At 42.2% G+C, this 22,622-nt stretch overlaps 1 protein-coding gene across 1 annotated transcript in view; it reads left to right on the forward strand.

Annotated features, from left to right (window-relative positions):
* The window catches only part of timm50 (translocase of inner mitochondrial membrane 50 homolog (S. cerevisiae)), a 168,605-nt gene that overhangs the window by 51,556 nt on the left and 94,427 nt on the right, over nucleotides 1–22,622 (forward strand). Inside the window, exon 3 of the mRNA XM_068019158.1 lies at nucleotides 20,826–20,847. Coding sequence (XP_067875259.1) covers nucleotides 20,826–20,847 — 22 coding nt within the window. The remainder of the gene's footprint in view (nucleotides 1–20,825; nucleotides 20,848–22,622) is intronic.

Raw genomic sequence — 22,622 nt, forward strand, 5'->3', positions numbered from 1 at the left:
CCCTGTGAGATTTCACACCACAGTCCCTATTCATTTCTTTTTCATCCTCCATGTGCCTAGTGCTGAACCAGGAGACTGGAACGTAGATGGAGCACATGCTCACATTTGGGTGTGAAAGCTACTCTTTTGATCTTGTGCTCATGCCATCTGTACTTTGCAAATGGGCATGCTGCCTTTTAGCATGCGGCACACTTCTTATGTATTGTGTGGGACGATAGGTGAAGGGATTTGCACAGAAGTCTTATTCATATTCCCCTGCCTGTCTGCTGTCATGTTAATTGCCAAAATGTCCAGCTAAGGCTAATGGCCCAGTCATTTTGCTGTCTCGGTTAACGGGGCATCCCTAACTGGGATGATGTTGGCCTGTGCATGCATGTGCTGGTGGAGTTGGCCAAGTTTTGTGGCCCAGTTGGCTGAGTGATTGAAGTGATCTAACAAAGAAGTTTCACTTGTGGCCTCTGTGAACTGTCCATCAGGGAGCTGCATGATCCGTGACAAAAAAAAATCATAAACCGCAATTTTAAAGGTGTTTTGACATGACTGAAGTGTAATTCCCCAGTGATATGTTGTGTTTTGAGCTATTGATGTGTTCACTAAATATTCTCACCTAGTTCATTGCTTACATTGTAGTGCAAAATAACGACGTGACTTGCGTGTACTGACACTTCGGAGCAGTAAAGTCTCTGTGATTCCCTGCCCTCTAAACTGCACAAAGTTGCCTAATGATGCACTATTTGTAGGCTTGTTTCCTGGACCTGTCTTAACAAAGTGACACTGGAGGCACTTTTGCTATGCCCAGTCTCCTTTAACACTGAAGATAAAAGCACCTTAAAACTGTGTGTCTGCTCATGATATACACTTATTCCAAAGTTGTTTAAATGTGGATTCAGTACTACAGAAATTGCCCAGAAAGGGAGCTGCAGCCAGAATCTCAAAATCACAGACAATAACATGTATTTATATAGCGCTCATTATGTGTAGGGAAGCATCCCAGGAAATGGTTTGCAGAATACATGCATCATAATTGACCCACTTAGTTAATCTCTATATGCGTTTGTTCAAATGAGCATAACGTAAACTTCATTTTCTCTCTCTGAATTAATGAAGGCCATCCAACTTGATTCAGGCGAGGATGAATAATTTCTCATGGGTCATGTCAAGGTGGGAGGGAGTATTTGATGAAGCGCTCTGTTATTGGGGCCATTACTAGTACTTCCAATTTGCAACTAAAGATTTTGATTTTGGAACTCAAAGCAAATTAGTTAAATGAGGAGAAACTGTAGGAAGCAGACAAGAACCTACAGGGAAAGCTGAACAGAAGTTTTGCACGCAGACCAATGTGAGTTGAAATATAATGCAGCCAGGTGTTAAGTATTGCACGTAGGAAGGAAAGATGAACTCCATATGTTTTTCATGAATGACTTTTCAATAGCTAAGGATAAAGATGAGCGAGACCTTGGAGCTTTTAAAATCATTGCTCGACATGCAAACACTGGAGGCAGTGCAGAGGAGGAGGCTGGCTCCGAGTATCTGTGGTCCGAGTCACAAGGAAATAGTTGAGAGGGGAATTTCAGCATGGAAGTGAGGCATCTGAGGGGTGATTTTTATAAAAGTATACAAGATAGTAAATGATGAGGAAAAGGGTAATCTGGGATACTCGAGAGTGGGAATAGGACAATGGTTCACAGGTTTTAAATAATGAAGTGGTAATTTTAGGACTTTTATCAGAAGGTTCTTCATACAGAGAGTGGTCAACACTTGGAGTGGAACTGCAACAAATTGGTGGAAATGAAAACCCTGTAATCATTGAAGCAACAATTAGATACAGTAATGGAGGAAATGTAAGGTTGTTATGGATGAATTAAGGTGGACCAAATGACCTTTCTCTTCCATACGGTGTGATGAAACAGTTTATTTCTCAGTATATGTGAAGGGATGATGCTGTACGCTCTAAGCATCTGTCGAGCATTGGCTGGAACCTAAGCATTCAGGATGAATCGTGGACATTAACTGATCCAGCACTGTGTGGTGCAGTGTGTTGAAGCCTTGATGTGCTGCCTTGAGGCTTCAGTGCGTTGCACTATATAGTGGTGGGGCACGGGTTTCTGTTCGTGGTTTCACAGCAATTTTTTTTTCTCTCTGAACAGAATGCTCAAAATAAATGCACCCTCCCCTCAACCTCCAGCATTGGTGGAAAAACCTGCATTACGATATTACAACTGAGAAAACATTATTGTATCCTCTCAGACCTAACATGATCCAAAAATGGAGTGCTTCGATGTGTTCACCTGTATCCTGCATAGCATATCTTTCCATCAATGCGAGTTATCGTTGCAGGGAGGGGGAGCCTACTTCTAGATTTCTTTGGCGAAAAAGAATAATTTCACAATCAAATAAATGCAAATGTAATGTTGCCTCCACCTAAAAGTACTTTCACTTGACTCCATTGCTGTAAAGTATTGGTACACAGGTCTTGTGCAGTTAATCAACATAGATTGATTGTACCATTCCGTGGTTGATAATCACACCCAACTCTATAACCAATACTTTTGCCTACCGATTACTTTGGTTTGTGACCTAGAAAGCCACTCAGACACATGCTGAGTTGCAGTAAATGCCAGACTTTCAATCCTCAAAAGGTTATAGCTGTCCCACCTCAATGATAGCCATGCCGAGCCTTTGTAAAACCAGCCTTCAAAATTGCACTTTGAGTGAACTCAGACTTGAATATAAACATAAATACTATTAATGCGTTGAACTATTAAATCTGAACTGGATTTATAAACCAAGTATTAACACTCCGCAGCCTTCCCACCCTCACCCTTTTCTTATTGTGATGCAACTACAGTTGAGAAGAAATCCTATTGTGGATTTAAAACGAGTGTCACATCAGTCTATAATCTGCATCAATTTAGTTAAGAAAGAAGAAGCTTCCATAATGCAGTTCATGTCTTTAGAATGCCCCAAAGTGCTTTACAGTGAATTAATTTTCAAGTATGATCACTTGTATGCAAATTTGGCAGCCAACTCGTAAACAGCAGTGTCCTGCAAGCACTGAAATGACCAGTTCATTTATTTTATATGGTGTTGCCTGCTGTGGGAGCTTTTGTACCCACTTCAGCAGGTAGCAGGGGCTTCGGTTTGTCCCATCCGAAAAATGGCACCTCCAATAGTGCAGCATTCCATTATTACTGCACTGAAGTGTTACCTTCGTGTCTGCTCTCCAGTTATGGTGTTTGAAGCCATGACCTACTGACGCATAGTTGAGAGTGGGGGCTATACGAAAGGGAAGGACCAGAAGGGGAGAGAGTAAAGGTTTCACTGGAGACAAAGGATAAAAGATGGCAATGCGGAGTGGCTTAGTATATCAACAGCTGCAGAAATGTGTGGTAAGTGGAGGGCCAAAGGCTAGGCAATTGTAAGTAACTTTAAAATTCATATTTACAATTGGGTAGAAATCATTTGGGGATATCCATCCTGACTACTTTTCAGTGGCCCCACTGGAAAGATAACAATTCTGAACGTAAATTGAGAACAATTCTGGCCATGGTGTCTTGCATGATTGCAAGGCTTTCTGACGCATGTTGCTTAGACTTGCGCATGAAGCGTGATGACTTGCGCAAGGTTCTGAAGCTGCCAGTGCCTTGCGAAATGCATCCCACACTGAGTCAGCATCTTCAGGAGCAAAGAGGGGAAAAACTTGCCTATTTACATTTAATTAATTTTCTAACTTTGATTGATTACTTGCCAGCCATCCAATGTCAATGGAACACGTGATGAAGATTTGCTTTTGAGGGACTTCATCGATCTGATGTGGTTAACCCCTTGGCTCTTGATCGTATATTCCTCATGGATGCAAGAAATTCTGAATTAGGAGTCATGTGTTTTGCACATACAAATGGAATTTTTTGAAGTAATTCAAGTTAATGATGAGCAGGATTAACTTCCTTTTTGTCTCCTCACTGCTCCTCTATTTCCCTCCCTTTCATACTTGAGCCTTTTTTTAAGCACTGACCAAAGACTCCTAACATTGATGTGCGAAGGTGCCTTTCTTAATGACCTGCATAAGTTCCTTTGTGCACAGCGCATTTTATAGTTTAGGTGCAGTACTAGTGACTGTGTGGGAATCTTCACATTTTGAGTCTCCCTGGGAAACTCCTTGTTTGTATATTCTCATCCTAATGCATCGAAAATGAGTATAAAGTTGAAGAGCCAAGTGTATATGGATTGAAGCACACTCCTTACAAGGTTATGTGAACACATTCCCCTACTTTGAACCTGCATTTGTTCTAGTAAATTATGTCCTGCCTTTAATATGTAGCACAGGCATTGCATCAAAGCTTCATGTAGGTTCTTTTGAGACCCATTTGTAGGCTTTAGAATTTTAAATCTGTGAAGCCAGATTGACGCTCCCCAAGCCCTCAGTTTTCTCCCCTCCTCTTCTGACTCTTGCTCAGCATGGTTCTTCCATTATCTCATGCAAGTATGAGTGCTTTGTGAGCTTATGGTGAGTGTTTCCGGTGGTTTGACCACAGAGGGCACACCCTGATTCTGTTCTCCCTGGTGTCCATGAAGGTGTGCTTTCTTGCAGCAGCCACTAGGTAAGGATAAGAGAAGATACTCCTGTCGACGACTTCCTCTGCGTCCTGTCCCCTCCCTTCCTCGGCCTTGGCTTCCACCCCTACTTTGGGCCGGTTGTAGGTCCAAGTACTGCCCTGGGGTTGATCGTCACACCTGATTGCTTTCCAGTGACTCCAGTGAAAAGCTTGCATGCCCTGAACATAAAGGGAGAGCAAGTAGCATTTTTCATTCTACCACATCAACAGGAAAATTAGTCCTAATTGTTGTAGAAGAAGCCCTTGTTGCTGTTGCCATGAAACCAGTACAACTGACTTCTGCTAACTCCTGAATTTAGTAAAGGAATTGTGTTTGAATGTTATTATATCCAGGGTTCCACTGTTTTGCATTGCCATTAAAAGCATGGTCAGGGTGATTCCCTCCTGTACCTAGAAATGTAAACATTGTGCTACACTATTGAATTACAAATTGGTTTAATTCACGGGTGCATGATCATACTACAAAGGTAGTACAGGGATACAGAATCATACCATTCATGGTTCAAAATCTGCTTTCCTTTTTTTTTTACCTTCCTTCCTCTCCAAAACGTATCAACTCATGCTTGCATATTGCTTCACTGGCATCAGTCACTGTCCAGTAACTTGCCTGAGTGGCTACTGTACATGAGTGGCTAATCATACACTTCTTAGGCCATCTAAACGGATGCCCACTTGGGTGAGATACCAGAAGATTGGCACCCATTCAACCAGCACGAACCAGTACCTTCATGGAACTGTACTCCAGCAAGGACCAGTACCTTCATGGAACTGTACTCCAGCAAGGACCAGTACCTTCATGGAACTGTACTCCAGCATGGACCAGTACCTCCATGGAACTGTACTCCAGCATGGACCAGTACCTCCATGGAACTGTACTCCAGCATGGACCAGTACCTCCATGGAACTGTACTCCAGCATGGACCAGTACCTCCATGGAACTGTACTCCAGCATGGACCAGTACCTCCATGGAACTGTACTCCAGCATGGACCAGTACCTCCATGGAACTGTACTCCAGCATGGACCAGTACCTCCATGGAACTGTACTCCAGCATGGACCAGTACCTCCATGGAACTGTACTCCAGCATGGACCAGTACCTTCATGGAACTGTACTCCAGCATGGACCAGTACCTTCAGGAGAGGAGTGGAGAAATTTGTTGAAAAAGTAAATTAGTGGGTTTGATCTGCAGATAGTAATGTCATGTATATGAGACAACAGCACTTGTGCTTACCTGGTACTGGGGCATTCTTATTTATAATTAATTCCTGGCCTGACTTGCACTGCATACCTGGTAGTGACTAATTCAGTATATCACTTAATCACATGATCAGTATTGTACATAGGTTGGCATCAGACAAAGCTACATAGCTAATTACACTTATGTGAAATAGTGAGCTGCAATGGATCATTCAATAAATCATTGAATTTGTCGTGCAATTTGTTTTATTAGTCATAGAAAATAGTGCCTGGCTGTTTGACATAAAGAATGCATCTTTCGAATGACTGTAATACAATTTTTATTTGAAGATTTTGCAATATACTAACCCATCCGGGAATGTGAAATAGCTGCATTTGTCATTTTTGCATGTGAGAGAGAAATCTTTCTAATCGGTCAGTAGAAACCTTTGTCACTACGAACCACCAAGCTTTTATACCTATTCTGTTGAGATACCTTAAACTGCCTGTATTGTATCTTGACACCAAGTCTGGGAACCTGACACTTGGCTTGTGGGAACACACATTCCCTTCCATACCTTTGGTAAACCTGTGATGAAGTGTGCTTAGCACTTGCCTGCAGAAGCATTCCATTTGTTATGGTGAGCAGTTTATTGTGTTGAGTGGAAGCTTCTGTCAAAAACTATCGCTCACACACTTTTTACATAGATAGTCAAAGCTGTTCGTTGTGGTTTAGGTGCTTTAAAACTTTACGGAGGGAGGGGTTGAATTTTGTCAGGTCATAATGTCATTTAGTAGGTGTCATGCTAGGCCCCCACCTGCCAAGAATGAGGCACATTAATTTTGTCATGAACATTGATTTTAAGCTGTTACTGGAGTGAAGAAGAGTTAAACAGATCAGCTGTGGCTGGAAAAGACATTTACATATTAACAGATGGTGATTGGAAGCACAAAGGACCATTCCCTGACACATTCAACCCACAATGGACCTTTATCACCAGGTATTGTGTGTAAGAGGAGCATTCCAGAGACTGCTAAGGTGATGCAATCCAAGACATGGTCAGACTAGTTAGTCGCATGACTAACCTGCTCGGCAATCTAGGTTTTTCTGAATTGTACTAACAGTTTTAACTCAAAGTCTCTTTGCTCCTGAACTGAGAAGATCTCTCCTGTCAGCTCCCATCTCTTTCTTACAAGCCTCTGAATCCACTGAAGACACATGAACCCCAAGAGAGAAAGGTCTCCTACAGCAAGCAAGGTTCAAGAAGAATACTGGGCCTCAGCAAAAAGCAAAATCTACCTTCAATCAAGGAATCCACAGTGAGCTTGAAGAACTGTAACAAAAACTCTTCAGATATTGCCTCAAACTTTTTGCTATTTTTTTCTTCTCTTTTCTGTCTCTATTTGCATGTGTGTATCGCTTATGCTCGCCAGCGTGGGCGCGTCGTGTATCCCCAGGTGTCAACCGAATTAGAGTTTAAGTTTAATAAATTTCAACTTTTCTTCCTTAAACCTAAGATAGCATGTTTGCGCTGGTTTCTTTGCCTTCTAATTGGAAAGCATTGAACAAGGATTCACCAGGGGGAAGCTAAAAATACCTGTGTTTAAAATTAAACCGTGTTGCAGTAAGACCAGATGAAGGCTGAAAGGAAACCCCTAGACCTCTTTCTCACCTGGTCATAGCATGGGTTTCCCACAGTACGTCTCCGATCCAACACTGCTAAATGCAATACTATTTAAGTACAAACATTAATACTGCTGAATGTTTGTTCCTAAGGGATAGAGTTGATGGTGTTCTTAGATCATTGCCAGTCACATCTACTCCTGTCCATTTTGTGCAGTACCCATTGTGGTATTGGAATTGTGTTGAATGTGACAAAGATCTGAAAATGTCTTTGTTGCGGCTGTAACTCAAGTAAGAAATGGATCAAATCCAACATTTGCAAACCTTTAGCTTTAATTGAATGATTTTTGGAAAGCACAGTTGTGAAAGTTAGTGCTTTTTAGCTGGAGGTTAAGACTGTTCATCGAAGTTGGCTGTCAACACATTCCACCAATTTAATTTGTCAGTGGGATAATAAAGCATTAGTAAATTTAAGGGCTCTTTAGCTTGCTAGGGCAGCAAGTATCTGATCATACAGAGCAGGGAAATGAGCCAGGCTTCCCGCTCCTGTTCATAGCGCCTCCTGCAGGGAGAATGACGTGTGAATGTCAGGTTAGGGTAGGATTGGCCTCAACTTGAATACCACTATTACAGCTAGGCTCAAAAGTGAAGAACGTTTGCTTGGGAGAAATATTAGGGTGGCACTTGTGAGCCCGTAACCAAGCAAGGAATTGGCAGCTCCAGGAGAGGAAAGGACGATGTTTTGTTTTAAATAATTGTCGCTTCGCAATAGCTACTTATTTTTTATAGATGTGTAAACTTGGTCAGCAGGTTCCTCTTGAGAATCTTCTCAGTTTTGGAGGGAGGGTAAAAAATAAACATAAGCAGATGCCCAATTATTTCCTTTCCTGTTCCACCATGTTATATACAGTGATACTATATTGGTATCAGTTCTATCCCTCTATTTCTGCCTCTGCCCCCATAATTTATTTCCCTTTCCTGAAGGCAGGATGTCATGTTCACCCATCATCCCTGTGCTCACTGACCTATACTGGCTCCTGTTCAAGTAGCGCCTTGATTTTTAAAATTCTTTTGTGTTTTCAAGTCCCTCCATGGCCTTGCCTCTCCCTAGCTCCGTAATCTCCCAAAATATCTGCTCTCATCGAATTCTGGCCTCTGAACGTCCCTGATTTTAATTGCTCCACCATTGGTGGCCATGCCTTCAGCTGCCTAAGCCCTAAACTCTGGAATTCCCTCCCTCAACCTCTCCACCTCTCGACTTCTCTTCCTTCATTTTGGACACACCTTAAAACCTACCTGTTTGACCAAGCTTTTGGCCGTCTGTCCTAATATCAATTTTGTTTCGTAATGCTCCTGTGAAGTGCCTTGGGCATTTTATTACATTAACGATGCTAAAGAAATACAAGTTGTTGTTGTTGACACTGGTGTGAAACACTCAAATCCCCCGCAACAATTACATGGAAGAATCCCCCACATACTTGAAAAGCTCAGCATTCCCACTGCATTGCTGTCAAACTGCAGATTCTCCAACCACCCAGTACTGCATGTCTAACCTAGTGGTTCTTGCATACCAACTTGCTTTGCACTTTCAGCTTCAAAACTGGTTGACAAAAGATATATCAAGACATGTATAAAGGCCATTCGTTTATGGCCAGGTTAGTGGACAGAGTTGTGGAATTGGATTCCCAGAGCGTCAGCAAAATTCCCACAATACCATTTAATAATGAAATTTAAATTATTTAGTCCCCAAGTCTATGGGCCTTGTTATCCCCTACACGACATTAACACCCCACATTTAGTATCCTCTGATTTGCTGTGTCCAACTCCACATGCAATTTGTTAGTAAATTGGAATATTTTGTGTGATACTTTGTTGATTTTCACTGGAGATGAATGGTGATGTCCGAGTGCACATTTTAAAATAATTTTAATATAGTTTCAAGTTCCACAATGGCTTCATGTACGAGGAGAAAGTTTGAAAGCAGTTAAGTTATAGCACTTTGTTTTTGTATATGTGAAACATTGGGGAGGATTCGGGGTTACTCTGAGGCTATATGGCCTTCTAACAAGGAATCAACACCTCAAGTTAGTTGAGTCAACACCATTCTTCCTCCTTTAGGGTTCAGCTGTTGCACTGCTGTCTGGGGGCTGTAGTGTGTATGTGTCGTGGTGGGACAGTCACAGATTTTAAGTAGTAATTGGGAAGATGAAAAGAACTGTATTGAATCATTATTTTCCCTTACTCCATGTCTTTAAACCCCTGCTACTCGTGGATCATTTCCATCTAAAACAAGCTGACTGGTTATTCGTCATTCCTGTTTGTGGAATATTCTAGTGCAGATTGGCTGCCTTATTTGTCTTCTTACCAGTCCTGTACATCAAAACTAATTCATTCTGTCCATATGCAAAGAAGGGCAATAAAGATTTGTTATTTAAATATCCCTTGCAGTTTGTTCATGGATAGATGAGTGGAGGTAGGGAGCAAGCAGGGGGACAAGTTGGGGTTAGGGCAGTGAGATGTAGACAGTAGTGTTGTGGGTTTGAGTCAGTCAAGCAAAGAGGCCCATTAGACAGGAGGAGTGAAGCAAGCAAGTGGGAAGAAGAAAGCTGTCCAGGAGGTAGCAGCAAATAGTGCTGAGGACAATGGTATCAGGACCATGTTGGACATTATACATGTGAGTTAGGCTTGCCTCATTTGCCATGTTTGTTTCTGACTCCACAAGTGAATTAAGCAGCGCAATGCAATGGCAGCTGAAAGGAAATCCAAGCTTTTTTGCCTGGTATCCAGAGATTTTTCTTAGTTTAAAAAAAAGATTGAACCAATACAATACAGGGAACAATAGAGCTCTCTTCTGATTAATTCAAAGGAGGACTTTGAGGTTTTTTTCTGTTGTATATGGTTCACTGTTTCTACTGTGAAAAACAACTTCGGTTAACAAAAATCAGATTTAAAGTTAACAATTGATCTAAAATTACTGTTTACGGAGATTTCCAATACCACCCTTTGTGTGTAGAAGTGTTTCCTAATTTCACTCCTGAAAGGTCTGGCTCTAATTTTTAGACTATGTCCTCTGTGCTTGATTCCAACACCATTGGAAAAAGTTTCTCTATCTACCCAATCTGTTTTCTTTAATACCTTAAAAACCTCAACCGAATCAGCCCTTGACCGTTGAAATTCCAGGGAATACAGCACAAGTTTGCATAATAGCTCCTTGTAATTTAACCTCGAGAGTCCAGGTATCATTCTGGTAAACATATGCTGCACTCCTTCCAAGGCCAGTATGTGCTTCCTAAGTTGTGATGGCCAGAACTGCTCACAGTAATCCAGGTGTGGTCTAACTAGCTGAAGCACGACTTTAACCCCTCTTGTATTCTAGTCCTCGCAATATAAAGGCCAGCATTCCAAACGCTACATCACGGTTCAAAAATAGAGTAATGATAAGCCCAGCGACTAGAGGCCAATCAGTTTAAACTTGGTGGTGGGAAAGCTTTTAGAAATAATAATTCAGGATAAAATTAGCAGTCAGTTGGACAAATGTGGATTGATTAAGGAAAACCAGCATGGATTTGTTGAGAGCAAATTGTGTTTAACTAACTTACTTGTGTTTTTTTGATGCGGTAACAGAGAGGGTTAATGAGTTTAATGAAGTTGATGTGTACACGGACTTCCAAAAGGCATTTGATAAAGTGCCACATGACAGGCTTGTCAGCAAAGTTAGAGCCCATGGAATAAAATGGACAGTAGCAGCATGGATACCAAGTTGGCTGAGTGACAGGAAACAGATTAGATTAGATTAGAGATACAGCACTGAAACAGGCCCTTCGGCCCACCGAGTCTGTGCCGACCATCAACCACCCATTTATACTAATCCTACACTAATCCCATATTCCTACCAAACATCCCCACCTGTCCCTATCACCTACTTAAACTAGTGACAATTTATAATGGCCAATTTACCTACCAACCTGCAAGTCTTTTGGCTTGTGGGAGGAAACCGGAGCACCCGGAGAAAACCCACGCAGACACAGGGAGAACTTGCAAACTCCACACAGGCAGTACCCAGAATCGAACCCGGGTCCCTGGAGCTGTGAGGCTGCAGTGCTAACCACTGCGCCACTGTGCCACCCTTAATGGGGTGCCAATCAAGAGGGCTGCTTTGTCCTGGATGGTGTCGAGCTTCTTGAGTGTTGTTGGAGTTGCACCCATCCAGGCAAGTGGAGAGTATTCCATCACACTCCTAACTTGTGCCTTGTAGATGGTGGACAGGCTTTGGGGAGTCAGAAGGTGAGTTCCTCACCGCAGGATTCCTAGCCTCTGGCCTGCTCTTGTAGCCACGGTATTTATATGGCTACTCCAGTTCACTTGTGAATGTTAGTGTTTCTTCATCATCAGTCTCTTCTTCCTCTTCCACCACTGCCTGGCCAAGTGGCAGTTTTTGGGTATCTGCAAGGAGAAAAGAACAAGGGTAAGGTTATGGTAAGGGGAGGGGAAAAGCAAAATCTGCATGCATAGATAAGCAATTGTGGGGTGGGGGGAAAGTGAAATGTAAGTGTTATGATCCCCATGATCACAAAAAGAATCCAATCCACTGACGCACTTTTCAAGTAGATCTCCTGATCCCGTCTTCCAAAAGCAAACGCCGATTTCCATTTGATGGCAGCTCCCCTGCAATCTGAACTCCACCGATACCATCTCCACCAAAACTGCTCGCCCTACCAGAACTTCCGTAGTTTCACTCACAACAGATGCCTTAACTATAATTTTCTAAAGCTGTCTTGACCTGGGAACTGTTACTTTAAACTGGAAAATTGTGCATGTCACTCCACGATTTACAAAAGGTAAGAGGGGGAAATCAGGGAATTATAGACCCTTTAGCCTAACATCTGTTGTCACGAAATTACTAGAGTCTATAATTAAGGATAGGGCGACTGAACATCTTAAATACTTTCAGCTGATCAGAGAACCAGCATGCGTTTGCAAAGGGTAGGTCATGCCTTCAGAATCTGATTGAATTTTTTTTTTGAAGAGGTGACTAAAGTAGTGGACAGAGGAATGTCAATCAGTTATTTATCAAATGCCTTCTGGAAGACCATATCAAGTCCCTCAGAAGAGACTGTTAGCTAAAGTTGAAAGTCAGGGAACCGGGCAAATTACTGATTTGGTTAGGAAATTGGCTGAGCAGCAGAAACAGAGTGTAGAGAAAATGGGCAGGTACTGTAATTGGCTGGATGTGACTAGCAATGTCCTGCAAGGATCTGTGTTGGGGCCTCAACTATTCACTGCATTTATTAACAACTTAGATGATAGGTTAGAAAACCACATACCCAAGTTTGTCGATGACACAAAGACAGAAAGCATTATAAGCAGTGTGGATGGAAACAGAAAATTACAGAGATATTGATAGATTAAGTGAATGGACAAAACCGTGGCAAATGGATTTCAATGTTGGCAAATATGAGTTCATCCACTTTGGACCTAAAACGATAGGACAGGGTACTTTCTAAATGGTGAAAAACTAGAAACACTGAAGGCTAAAGAGATTTGGGGGACCAGATACAAAGATCATTAAAATGTCGTGACCAGGTACAGAAAATAATAAAAAAGGCTAATAGGATAAAAGAATCACAGAATGGTTAAAGCATATAAGGAGGCTATTCATCCCAGCGTCTCCATGCGGCTCTCTGCAGGAGCAATTCAGCTAGTCTTACTCCCCCATTTTTCCCTGTAACCCTGCAAATTTTTCCCTCTACAGATAATTATCCATTCCCTTTTGGAAGCCTCAATTGATTCTGCCTCCATCACACTTTCAGGCAGTGCATTCCAGATCCTAACCACTCCCTGCATAAAAACGTTTTTCCTCATGTCGCCATTGCTTCTTTTGCCAATCACCTTAAGTCGGTGTCCTCTGGTTATCAACCCTTCTGTCAATGGTAACAGTTTTTCTCTCTCTACTCTGTCCAAACCCCTCATGATGTTGAATACCTCCATCAAATCTTATCTTCTCCAAGAACAGCCCCAGCTTCTCCAATCTACCCACGTTACTGAAGTTCCTCATCCCTGGAACCATTTTTGTGAATTTTTTCTGCACCCGACCTAATGGCTTCACATCCTTCCTAAAGTGCAGTGCCCAGATTTGGACAATACTCCAGTTGAGACTAAACCAGTGTTTTATAGAGGTTCATTACAAATTCCTTCGCTTTTCTACTTTATGCTCCTATTTATAAAGCCCAGGATCCCATATGCTTTATTAACTACTTTCTCGACCTGCCCTGACACCTTCAATGACTAGTATAAACCTCCTGGGTCCCTCTGCTCCTGCACCCCCTTTAGAATTGTACCCTTCATTTTATTTTGCCTCCCTCATACTTCCTACCAAAATAAATCACTTCATACTTCTCTGCATTAAATTTCATCAGCCACTTGTCTGTCCATTCCACCAGCCTATATCCTGTTGACGTTTATCACTATCCACCTCACAGCTCACAACACTTGCAAGTTTTGTCTCATCCTCAAATTTGAAATTATGCCCTATACACCCAAGTCTAGGACATTAATAGAGATCAAGAAAAGCAGGGGTCCTAACACCAACATCTGGGGAACCCCACTATGTACTTTCCTCTGGAAATTCTGCGCACAAGGTCTCCAATGCTGGTACATCCTGTTTTATCATTGAAGTGATTCCATCTTTAATCTCTAAGGTGATTCACCCCCTCCAGTATTTTCCATATGTTTCCTGGAGATCTTATACCTGGTATATGTTTAGTTCTGAGTCCCGACTGTCTTGCAGCCTTGTCATATCCCCCAGGTTGAATTTTCACCAGATATTCATTCAGTTTGTTACTTGTACTCCATGTGCTTTTATAAAGAATGCTTATTTGGGCCAAGCGCCCTAACCTGCCCTTCTGCTATAATGTTTTACTCGCAAGTTTCTTCTTTCTTTTGCCTGGTTTGATTAATTTACATTGTTAAGACCAGGTGAGAAAGGTGTCTAGGGGTCTCTTTTAGCCTTCACCTGGTCTTATTGTTACAGGGATTAATTTTAAACACTCTTTTGAGCTCCCTTTTGTGAACCCTTGTTCACTGCTTTCCAATTATAAGGCAAATAAATGAGCACGAACTGGTTGCCTTTGGTATAAAAAAGAAAAGTGAAATTTATTAAATCTTAAACTCTAATTTGGTTAACACCTACAGATACACGCCGTGCCCCACGTTAGCATGCATACACAATACACACATGGAAATAAAGACAGAAAAAAGAAGAAAAAATAGAGAGGTTTGAGGCAATATCAGAAGAGTTTCTTGTTGCTGTGCTTCAAGCTCGCTGTAGTCCTTTTGTGGGTAGTCTTGCATATTTCATTGGGGCCCAGTATTCTTCTTAAATCTTGTTCACTGCAGGAGACTTTTCTCTCTTGGGGTTCCTGTGTCTTCAATGGGTTTTCAGTTCCATGAGAAAGAGATGGGAGCTGACAGGAGAGAGATGTTCTCAGTCCAGGAGCAAAGAGCTTTCTGAGTCCGCCTTCTCTATGGCAAGTTCAAATTCATTTTTTAAAAAGACCAGCCAGTTGGTCATGTGACTAAAGTGGTCTGACCACGTCTGTTTGTGTATTCAGCCATCCTAGCAGTCAACTTGAAATGCTAGCCTCTCCACCTTCAACGTCTGGTAATCAAAAGTCCATTGTGGATTAAATTGGAGCAGGGAGCGGTCCCCTCCAAGCACCCTCTAGTACTATGTAAATGTCTTTCCAGTCAGGGGCTTGTCAACCCCTTCTAATAGGTCGCCTTTTCTTCCCAGAAACAATTTTAAAATTTAATGTCCGTGTGGCGAAATATCTGTGTGCCTCATTCTTGGCAGGTGGGGGCCTGTATGACAGCATCTTTTTAATTTTCTAATTATCTCTACAGCCTGAAGCACAATTTCCAACTGTTACTGCATTCACTTCCCCTTTGTTTGTTTGTTTTTGAACTATTATTTGTACTAGCTTTTCCACGTGAGCCTGCCTTGATTTATTAGCTTACAGTTCTTGTGACTGCCCTATTAACCTTTCTGTTTGGACCCTGGTTCCTGCCCACTTCAGGTGGAGCCTCTCCCAACCGTATAGTTTCTTTTTGTCCTAGTGCTAGTATCATTGTTCCATGAAAGGGAACCCCTATTTCCCACACTGTTCTTCCTCTAATATTTGCAAACTTAGCGTTTTTCAAGCAAGGCAGATGGGCCTTGGTCCTTCATCTGGTGTTCTCATGTAGATGATTATAGATATAAAGCGTTCACTTGCAGTGTTTCGCTAGGGTACTTGAACTCTACTATCTCTACGCTTCCCTCCTTCTGCCCCCAGAGGAAAAATGTCAGGAGCCAGGGAAGGAAAGCATCTGGAATGAAGATCCAGCAACAGGATTCCTAGGCCAGAAACTGGAAACATTCCACCACCCAATAGACTAACATAAATCAATTGATCCTCTCCACAGTTGCTATTTAATTAATGTAATTTTGTGAAAATTGGGTGGACATTTAACATGAATTGAATAGTAGAGCTCAGCAACTTTTTTGCCAGACCTATAAAAATGGATGTAAATGCAAGTGAAAACCTGGAAAACTCGGCAGCTACTGGGCTAAATAGTAATGGTTTCCTGTTAATCTAAATATGCAATGCTCAAAGATCATGAACAGAGCTAAGGCTAGCTAGGGCAATGTGGTCACATCATTTTACACTAATACATAAATTATCCAACAATTACCAAATCTATTTATTTATTTTTTTTACAGAGAATTCTACATCAAAAAGCATTAGAATGATGGAATTGTGAATAGTGTTTAGCAAGAGTTTTAAAAGCTGCAACTATCGCTCTACCTCATTTCTTGGAACTATCTGTGCTGAGTTGAGGATAAAAATGACTGCGAAGAATTGTTACTAAAAATGACTCAACAAAGACTTTTTTGGACAAGACATATTTGCAGTCTGTTTATTGTCCCAGTTGCATTCTAAAGTGATCTACACCTTTTGTCTTTTAATGAATGCTGTCACATATTTGGTAATTACAGTCCATAAACGTATGACTGCCATTTGTACGCTGTGTTGGAAAAGCATATGCCATTTTAAAAACACATGGTTTAAGAACGAAATAAATAGGAGCAGGAGTAGGCCAACCAGCTGTTTGAGCCTGTTCTGCCATTCAGCAAGATCATGGTTGAACTTCTACCTCAGCTGCACTTTCCTGCACTATCCCCATATCCCTTGATTCCCTTACTACTACAACAACTATTTATATAGCAAATTTAACATAAAAGGTCCCAAGGTACGTTGCAAGAGCGTTATAAAGCAAAATTTGACACCGAGCAACATTGGGACTGGTGGCCAAAACTTGATCAAAGTAGTAGATTTTAAGGAGCATCTTAAAGGTGGAAAGGGGTGGAGAGGTTTAGGGAGGAACAATTAAAAGCGGGGATACTCAAAAAGCCAGAATTAGATGAGCGCAGATATCTGAGGGTCGTGAGGCTGGAGGAGATTACAGAGAGCGAGGCTATGGAGGGATTTGAAAACAAGGATGAGAATTTTAAAATTGAGGTGTTGCTTAACTGGGAGCAAGTGTAGGTCAGCGAGCACGGGTGAATTGTGAATGGGACTTGGTACGATTAAGGACATGGCTGGCAGAGTTTTGATGACCTCAAGTTTATGGAGGGTAGAACGTGGGAGACTGGATAGGAATGTGTTGGAACAGTCAAGTCTAGAAGCAACAGTCAAGGTTAAGGGTTTCGGGGCAGAGTCGAGTGATGTTGAGGTGGAAATAGGTGGTCTTAGTTTTTGTTTAAAAAACTACTGATCTCTTTTTTTATTATTTGTTCCTGGCATGTGAGGGTCACTGGCAAGTCCAGCATTTATTGCCCTTGAGATGGTGAGCTGCCTTTTGAAACACTGCAGTCCATGTGGTGTAGGTATACTCAGTGCTCTTAGGAAGGGAGTTCCAGGATTTTGAGACAGTGAAGGAGTGGTGATAATAGTTCCAAGTCAGGGTGCTGAGTGACTTGGAGGGAAACTTACAGATGATGGTGTTTCCGTGCATTTGCTGCCCTTGTTCTTCCAGGTGGTAAAGGTCATGGGTTTGGAAGGTTCAGTCAAAGGAGCAAGTTGTTGCAGTGCATCTTGTGGATGATCCACACTACTGCCACTGTGCACTGGTCGTGGAGAGAGTAATTGTTTAAGTTGGTGGATGGGGCACTGATCAAGTGGGCTGCTTTGTCCTGGATGGTGTCAAGCTCCTTGAGTGTTGTTGGAGTTACACTCATCCAGACAAGTGGAGAGTATCCATCACACTCCTGACTGCACCTTGTAGATTGTGGAGAGGCTTTGGGAAGTCAGGAGGTGAGTTACTCGTTGCAAAATACCCAACCTCTGACCTGCTCCTGTGTGCCACAGTATTTATATGGCTGGTCCCAATTAAGTTTCTGGTTAGTGGAAACCCCCAGGATGTTTTTAGTGGGGGTTTCAGTGATGGTAATGTTGTTGAATATCAAGGGAAGATGGTTAGATTCTCTCTTGTTGGAGATGGTCATTGCCTGGCACTTGTGTGGTGTGAATGTTACTTGCCACTCATCAGTCCAAGTCTGAATGTTGTCCAGGTCTTGCTGCATGTGGACACGGACTGCTTCAGTATCTGAGGAGTTGTGAAAGGTGCTGAACACTGTACGATCATTAGTAACATCACTACGTCTGACCTTATGATGGAGGAAAGGTCATTGTTGAAGCAGCTGAAGATGATTCGGCCAGAACACTACGGCGAGGAACTCTTGCAGTGATGTCCTGGCACTGACATAATTGGCCTCCAACAACCACAACCATCTTTCTTTGTGCTATGAATTACTTCAACCAATGGAGAATTTTCCCCCGATTCTCATTCACTTCAGTTTTGCCCTGGCTTTTGGATACCACTCTCAGTCAAATGCTGTCTTGATGTCAAGGGCAGTCACCCTTGCCTCATCTCTGAAATTCAGCTCTTTTGGCTATGTTTGGGCCAAGGCTGTGATGAGATCTGGAGCTGAGTAGCCCTGACAGAACCCAAACTGAGCATCTGTGAGCAGCTTATGACCGAGTAAGTGCCGTTTGATAGCAATCAATAACACTTTCCATCATAGTAATAAAAGCAAAATACTGTGGATGCTGGAAATCTGAAATAAAAGCAGTGTATTCTGGAAATACGCAGCAGGTCAGGCAGCATTTGTGGAGAGAGAAACTAGAGTGAATATTTCAGGTGTGTGACCTTTCGTCATAAAGCCTTCCGTTCTGATGAAAAGTTACAAATCTGAAATGTTAACTCTGCTTCTCTCTCCACAGACACTTTCTGTCACCTTGCTGCTGATTGAGAGTAGACTGATGAGGTGGTAATTGGCTGGATTTGACTTGTCCTGCTTTTTGTCGACAGGGCGTACCTGGACAATTTTCCAGTTAGTTGGGTAGATGCCAGCATTATAGCTATACTGGAACAGCTTAGCTAGGTGTGCGGTTAGTTCTTGAGCACAAGACTTCAGTACCACAACTGGGATGTTGTCAGGGCTTGTAGCCTTTGCTCTATTCAGTGCATTCAGCTATTTCTTGATATCATATCGAGTAAATAGAATTGGCCGAAGACTGGCATCTCTGATGCTGGCGACCTCAGGAGGAGGCGAGATGGATCATCCACTTGGCATTTCTAGCTGAAGACAGTTGCATATGCGCTGACATGCCAACTTCCCCTATCATTGAGGATGGGCATGTTTGTAGAGCCTCCTCCTCTGGTTAGTTGTTAAATTGTCCACCACCATTCACGGTTAGATGCAGCAGAACTGCAGAGCTTTGATCTGATGCGTTGGTTGTGGGATTGCCTCGCTCTGTCTATAGCATGTTGCTTCTGCTATTTAGAATGCATGTAGTCCTGTAGCTTCACCAGCTTTGCAGCTCATTTTTCGGTATGCCTGGTGTTGCTTCTGGCATGCTCTCCACTTCTCATTCAGGGTTGGTCCCCTGATACTGGTAGTGTGAGGGATATGGTGGACAATGAGGTTACAGATTATGGTTGTATACAATTAAGCTGCTGATAGTTCACAGCACCTCATGGATATGACTTCAATATACTCATGGACTGAGCATCCATAGCCCTCTGGGGTAGAAAATTCCAAAGATTCACAACGTTCCAAGCAAAGAAATTTCTCCTCATCGGAGTCATAAATATCTGACCCCTTAGACTGAGGCTATGACCCCTTCTAGATTCTCCAGGCAGAGGAAACAGCCTTTCAGCATCTACCCTGTCAAGCCTTTTAAGATTTTTATACTTCCATGAGATCACCCTCATTTTTCTAAACTCTAGAGACTATAGGCCAATTTTGCTCAATCTCTCCTCATTGGACAACCCTTTCAATCCTGCAACTTGCTATAAAGCCCTTTGAGCTCATGGATGAGTTTTTAGCTCTTAATTCTTAGTTTGTCCTGTCAAAATTGGGATGGTAGTAATTGAGGGGGAGGGGTTGCTGAAAATGATCTCCACTTCCTTGGGCAAGGAGGAAGGCTCCCCACCCCTGAATCCCACCCAATGACTCTTCAAAGCAGTGGATGTGGATGGGAGAACAGGATTGGACTGGACTATAATAGCACCTACAGTTGAACAGCCTGTGGTGTTTGGTGTCCAAATGTGGATTGAAGACTGGCCAGTGGAAGTGGTGGGGTAAGGGAGAAAATGTTGAGGGCAGTGCGTGGGGAGGGTGTTGTGCTGTGTTGGATTAGGGGTGGTGATAGAAAAGCTACTTCTATGAATTAAACAGTTAAAAGTCCAAGTGTACTGCTCCTGATGGTTTGTTGACAGCCTGATGTACAAAGCCATGCAGACCAGAAGGTGCTGAGTTTGATCCGTGTCTGTGCTGTGATTGCTAATTTCATCTGCAGTAGCAAATAGGCCATTACAATTGGCCCTGGGCTTGGGAAAGTAAGGGAGAAAATTATCCAGGGTCCTTGCTCCTAATTGCTATTTAGCATTTGCTCCTGTTTGGTCAACAGGATTATGCTTGGCTGCAATGTCCACAAATAACCTGAGGGCAGTCACTGTTGGACGCAGAGAATGGTCACTTGGATGAGCTGGATGTGAAACCAGCAAGAGCCAAAGCCTTCAGGATAGAAAGGGGAATAAATGTGGATTGATCTCCACCGCATGCTGCTCATAAAGTCTAGGCCTAGCAGCAGACCTGATTCCAGCTATGGTGAGGGTGTTGGCGGTGGTTTGTCAACCAGCTGCTCCCCCATACATTGACAGATGTATTTGAATATTCATATGTTTGGAGATTAATTTCTGTCTTAATTGGGAGGATGGTGGTGTGCTGTAGAATGCTCCCAACCTGCTGGTAAACAGGCTGCATAAACTGATCATTTTTTTTCTCCTTCCTCTCCACAGATTCCAGATGAATTTGATAATGGTGAGTTAAATCAATTTGGAATTGTTTGCACTGCTGGGTTCAGCTCGGGGTTGGCATGTAGATGCAAGCTTTTTTTCTCCGGTTGGCACAGTCTGGACAAAATGTCCTTTTTTTGATTCTTTAATAAATAAATGTTGCTTCTATTCACAGATGGTCCCCTTTGCTAAAGTGGGATTTAAGTATAATGGAAATTGGAGCTCCTTCTGTCTATATTTCAAACTATAAACTGAAAATGAACAGTTTGTGGATTGATGCTGCAGCCCCAGCAATGTGAAATAAATAGGAGCCAATGTGTTCAGGACACACTTATTCTTATACTCCCTGCTCCCTGTAACTACCTATACATATCGCGCCCAAAGTTCTAGCCTGCTTTAACACTGTTCTTACCTGCAACTGCGTCTTCTGAGAATGAGACACAAATGTTTTGCTTTTCAGTATCTGACCTTACTTTGTATTTGTACTCAGCATTAAACTTTCAGAGTCACAAGTATGGCTTCAAGAGGCATTGATTGAGATCTTTAAAAAAAATTGGTTTCAGATTTGAAATTTTATGTTTTGAAATTGTATTTATCGTTGTGAAAGCTAGCTTAATCTTTAGATAGGGACTGTCTCTAATTCAGCACAGAACCATTTAAGTGCTGATTTCAGCTGGAATGTTGTAGTTGACTTCCACTCCCATGGAGTAGGGAAGGGAAGTTTGATGAGGTTCACACTGCTCGTCATTATTTAGTGACCCCACTGAAAAGTCCTCATGTGGACCTCCTAGCCAGGACTGAATTGGCATGGCTGTGCAGCTCTTTGCACCCCCGCCCCCACATGGCCCCATATTTTGTATCCCTCCTTGTCCAGATGAAAAATAGTCATTTGGGTAAGATACTCGGTGCGTCAGCGCTTTCGGAGGAAATGGCAGTAGGGAGAAACGTTGGCAAAGAAATTTGAATGCAGGGTGCTGCATGTGATACTGCTTCACTGAATTTTTTTTTTTCTTTTCCTTGTATGTCTGTGGGGTTGTAATTTTTGATTTACTGGTATTGCTGCTTGTAAATGGAAGCTGTTTTGCTGTAGAATGTTTTTTGATCAGGTTTTTCAAGACTTGATCAACCAGTTCTTGTAAACATTTGTAGATCTGGTTGATCATCAAGAGAAGATATCACCCAGAATGATATCTGATGCATAAGCACACTTGCACGTCCTTAGACCCATAACATTGCATTATGGAGATTTTGATGGCTTTACTGGAGATTTTGTTTTGTGAGCAACAAAATGTGTATCAGTGGACTCTTGCCTGGACTGAAACAGGGAATCGACAATGTATCCATCTGGTGAATCCTTCCATCAGCCTGCTGTCCTCAATTCCCCAGTAAAGTACAGGCAGTCTATTATCACAATTCAATTATTTTTTTAGCTGGATTGAACTGCTTCATTTCCCTGGTCCTCTGCAGCTTTCAAATGTTGCTGCCTGGGGCTCAGGCAATAGTGGGGAGCACTTAATTGCTACTGAAATGCTGAAGGGGGTGATAGATTCACCCCACCCCATCATGTATTATAACATGAGGGTTTTGCTCAATCAGGTCCAATTATCCTCAGCATTGTCAATTTAAAAGCTATATTTTTAAAACTATGACATATAAGTACTTTTCTCATGTCATGCTGACCATTTTCTATTTCAAAAATACTTTAAAACTGTTTGCTTCATGTAAAATTCTATTTGATGCTGTAATTGCTTTTTTTGTTCGAAAAACGGAAGGCATTGATTATTTGCTTGCATTTTGACT

Source organism: Heterodontus francisci, chromosome 40 (genome assembly GCF_036365525.1).
Source record: "Heterodontus francisci isolate sHetFra1 chromosome 40, sHetFra1.hap1, whole genome shotgun sequence".
In the NCBI taxonomy this organism is placed as follows: Eukaryota; Metazoa; Chordata; class Chondrichthyes; order Heterodontiformes; family Heterodontidae; genus Heterodontus; species Heterodontus francisci.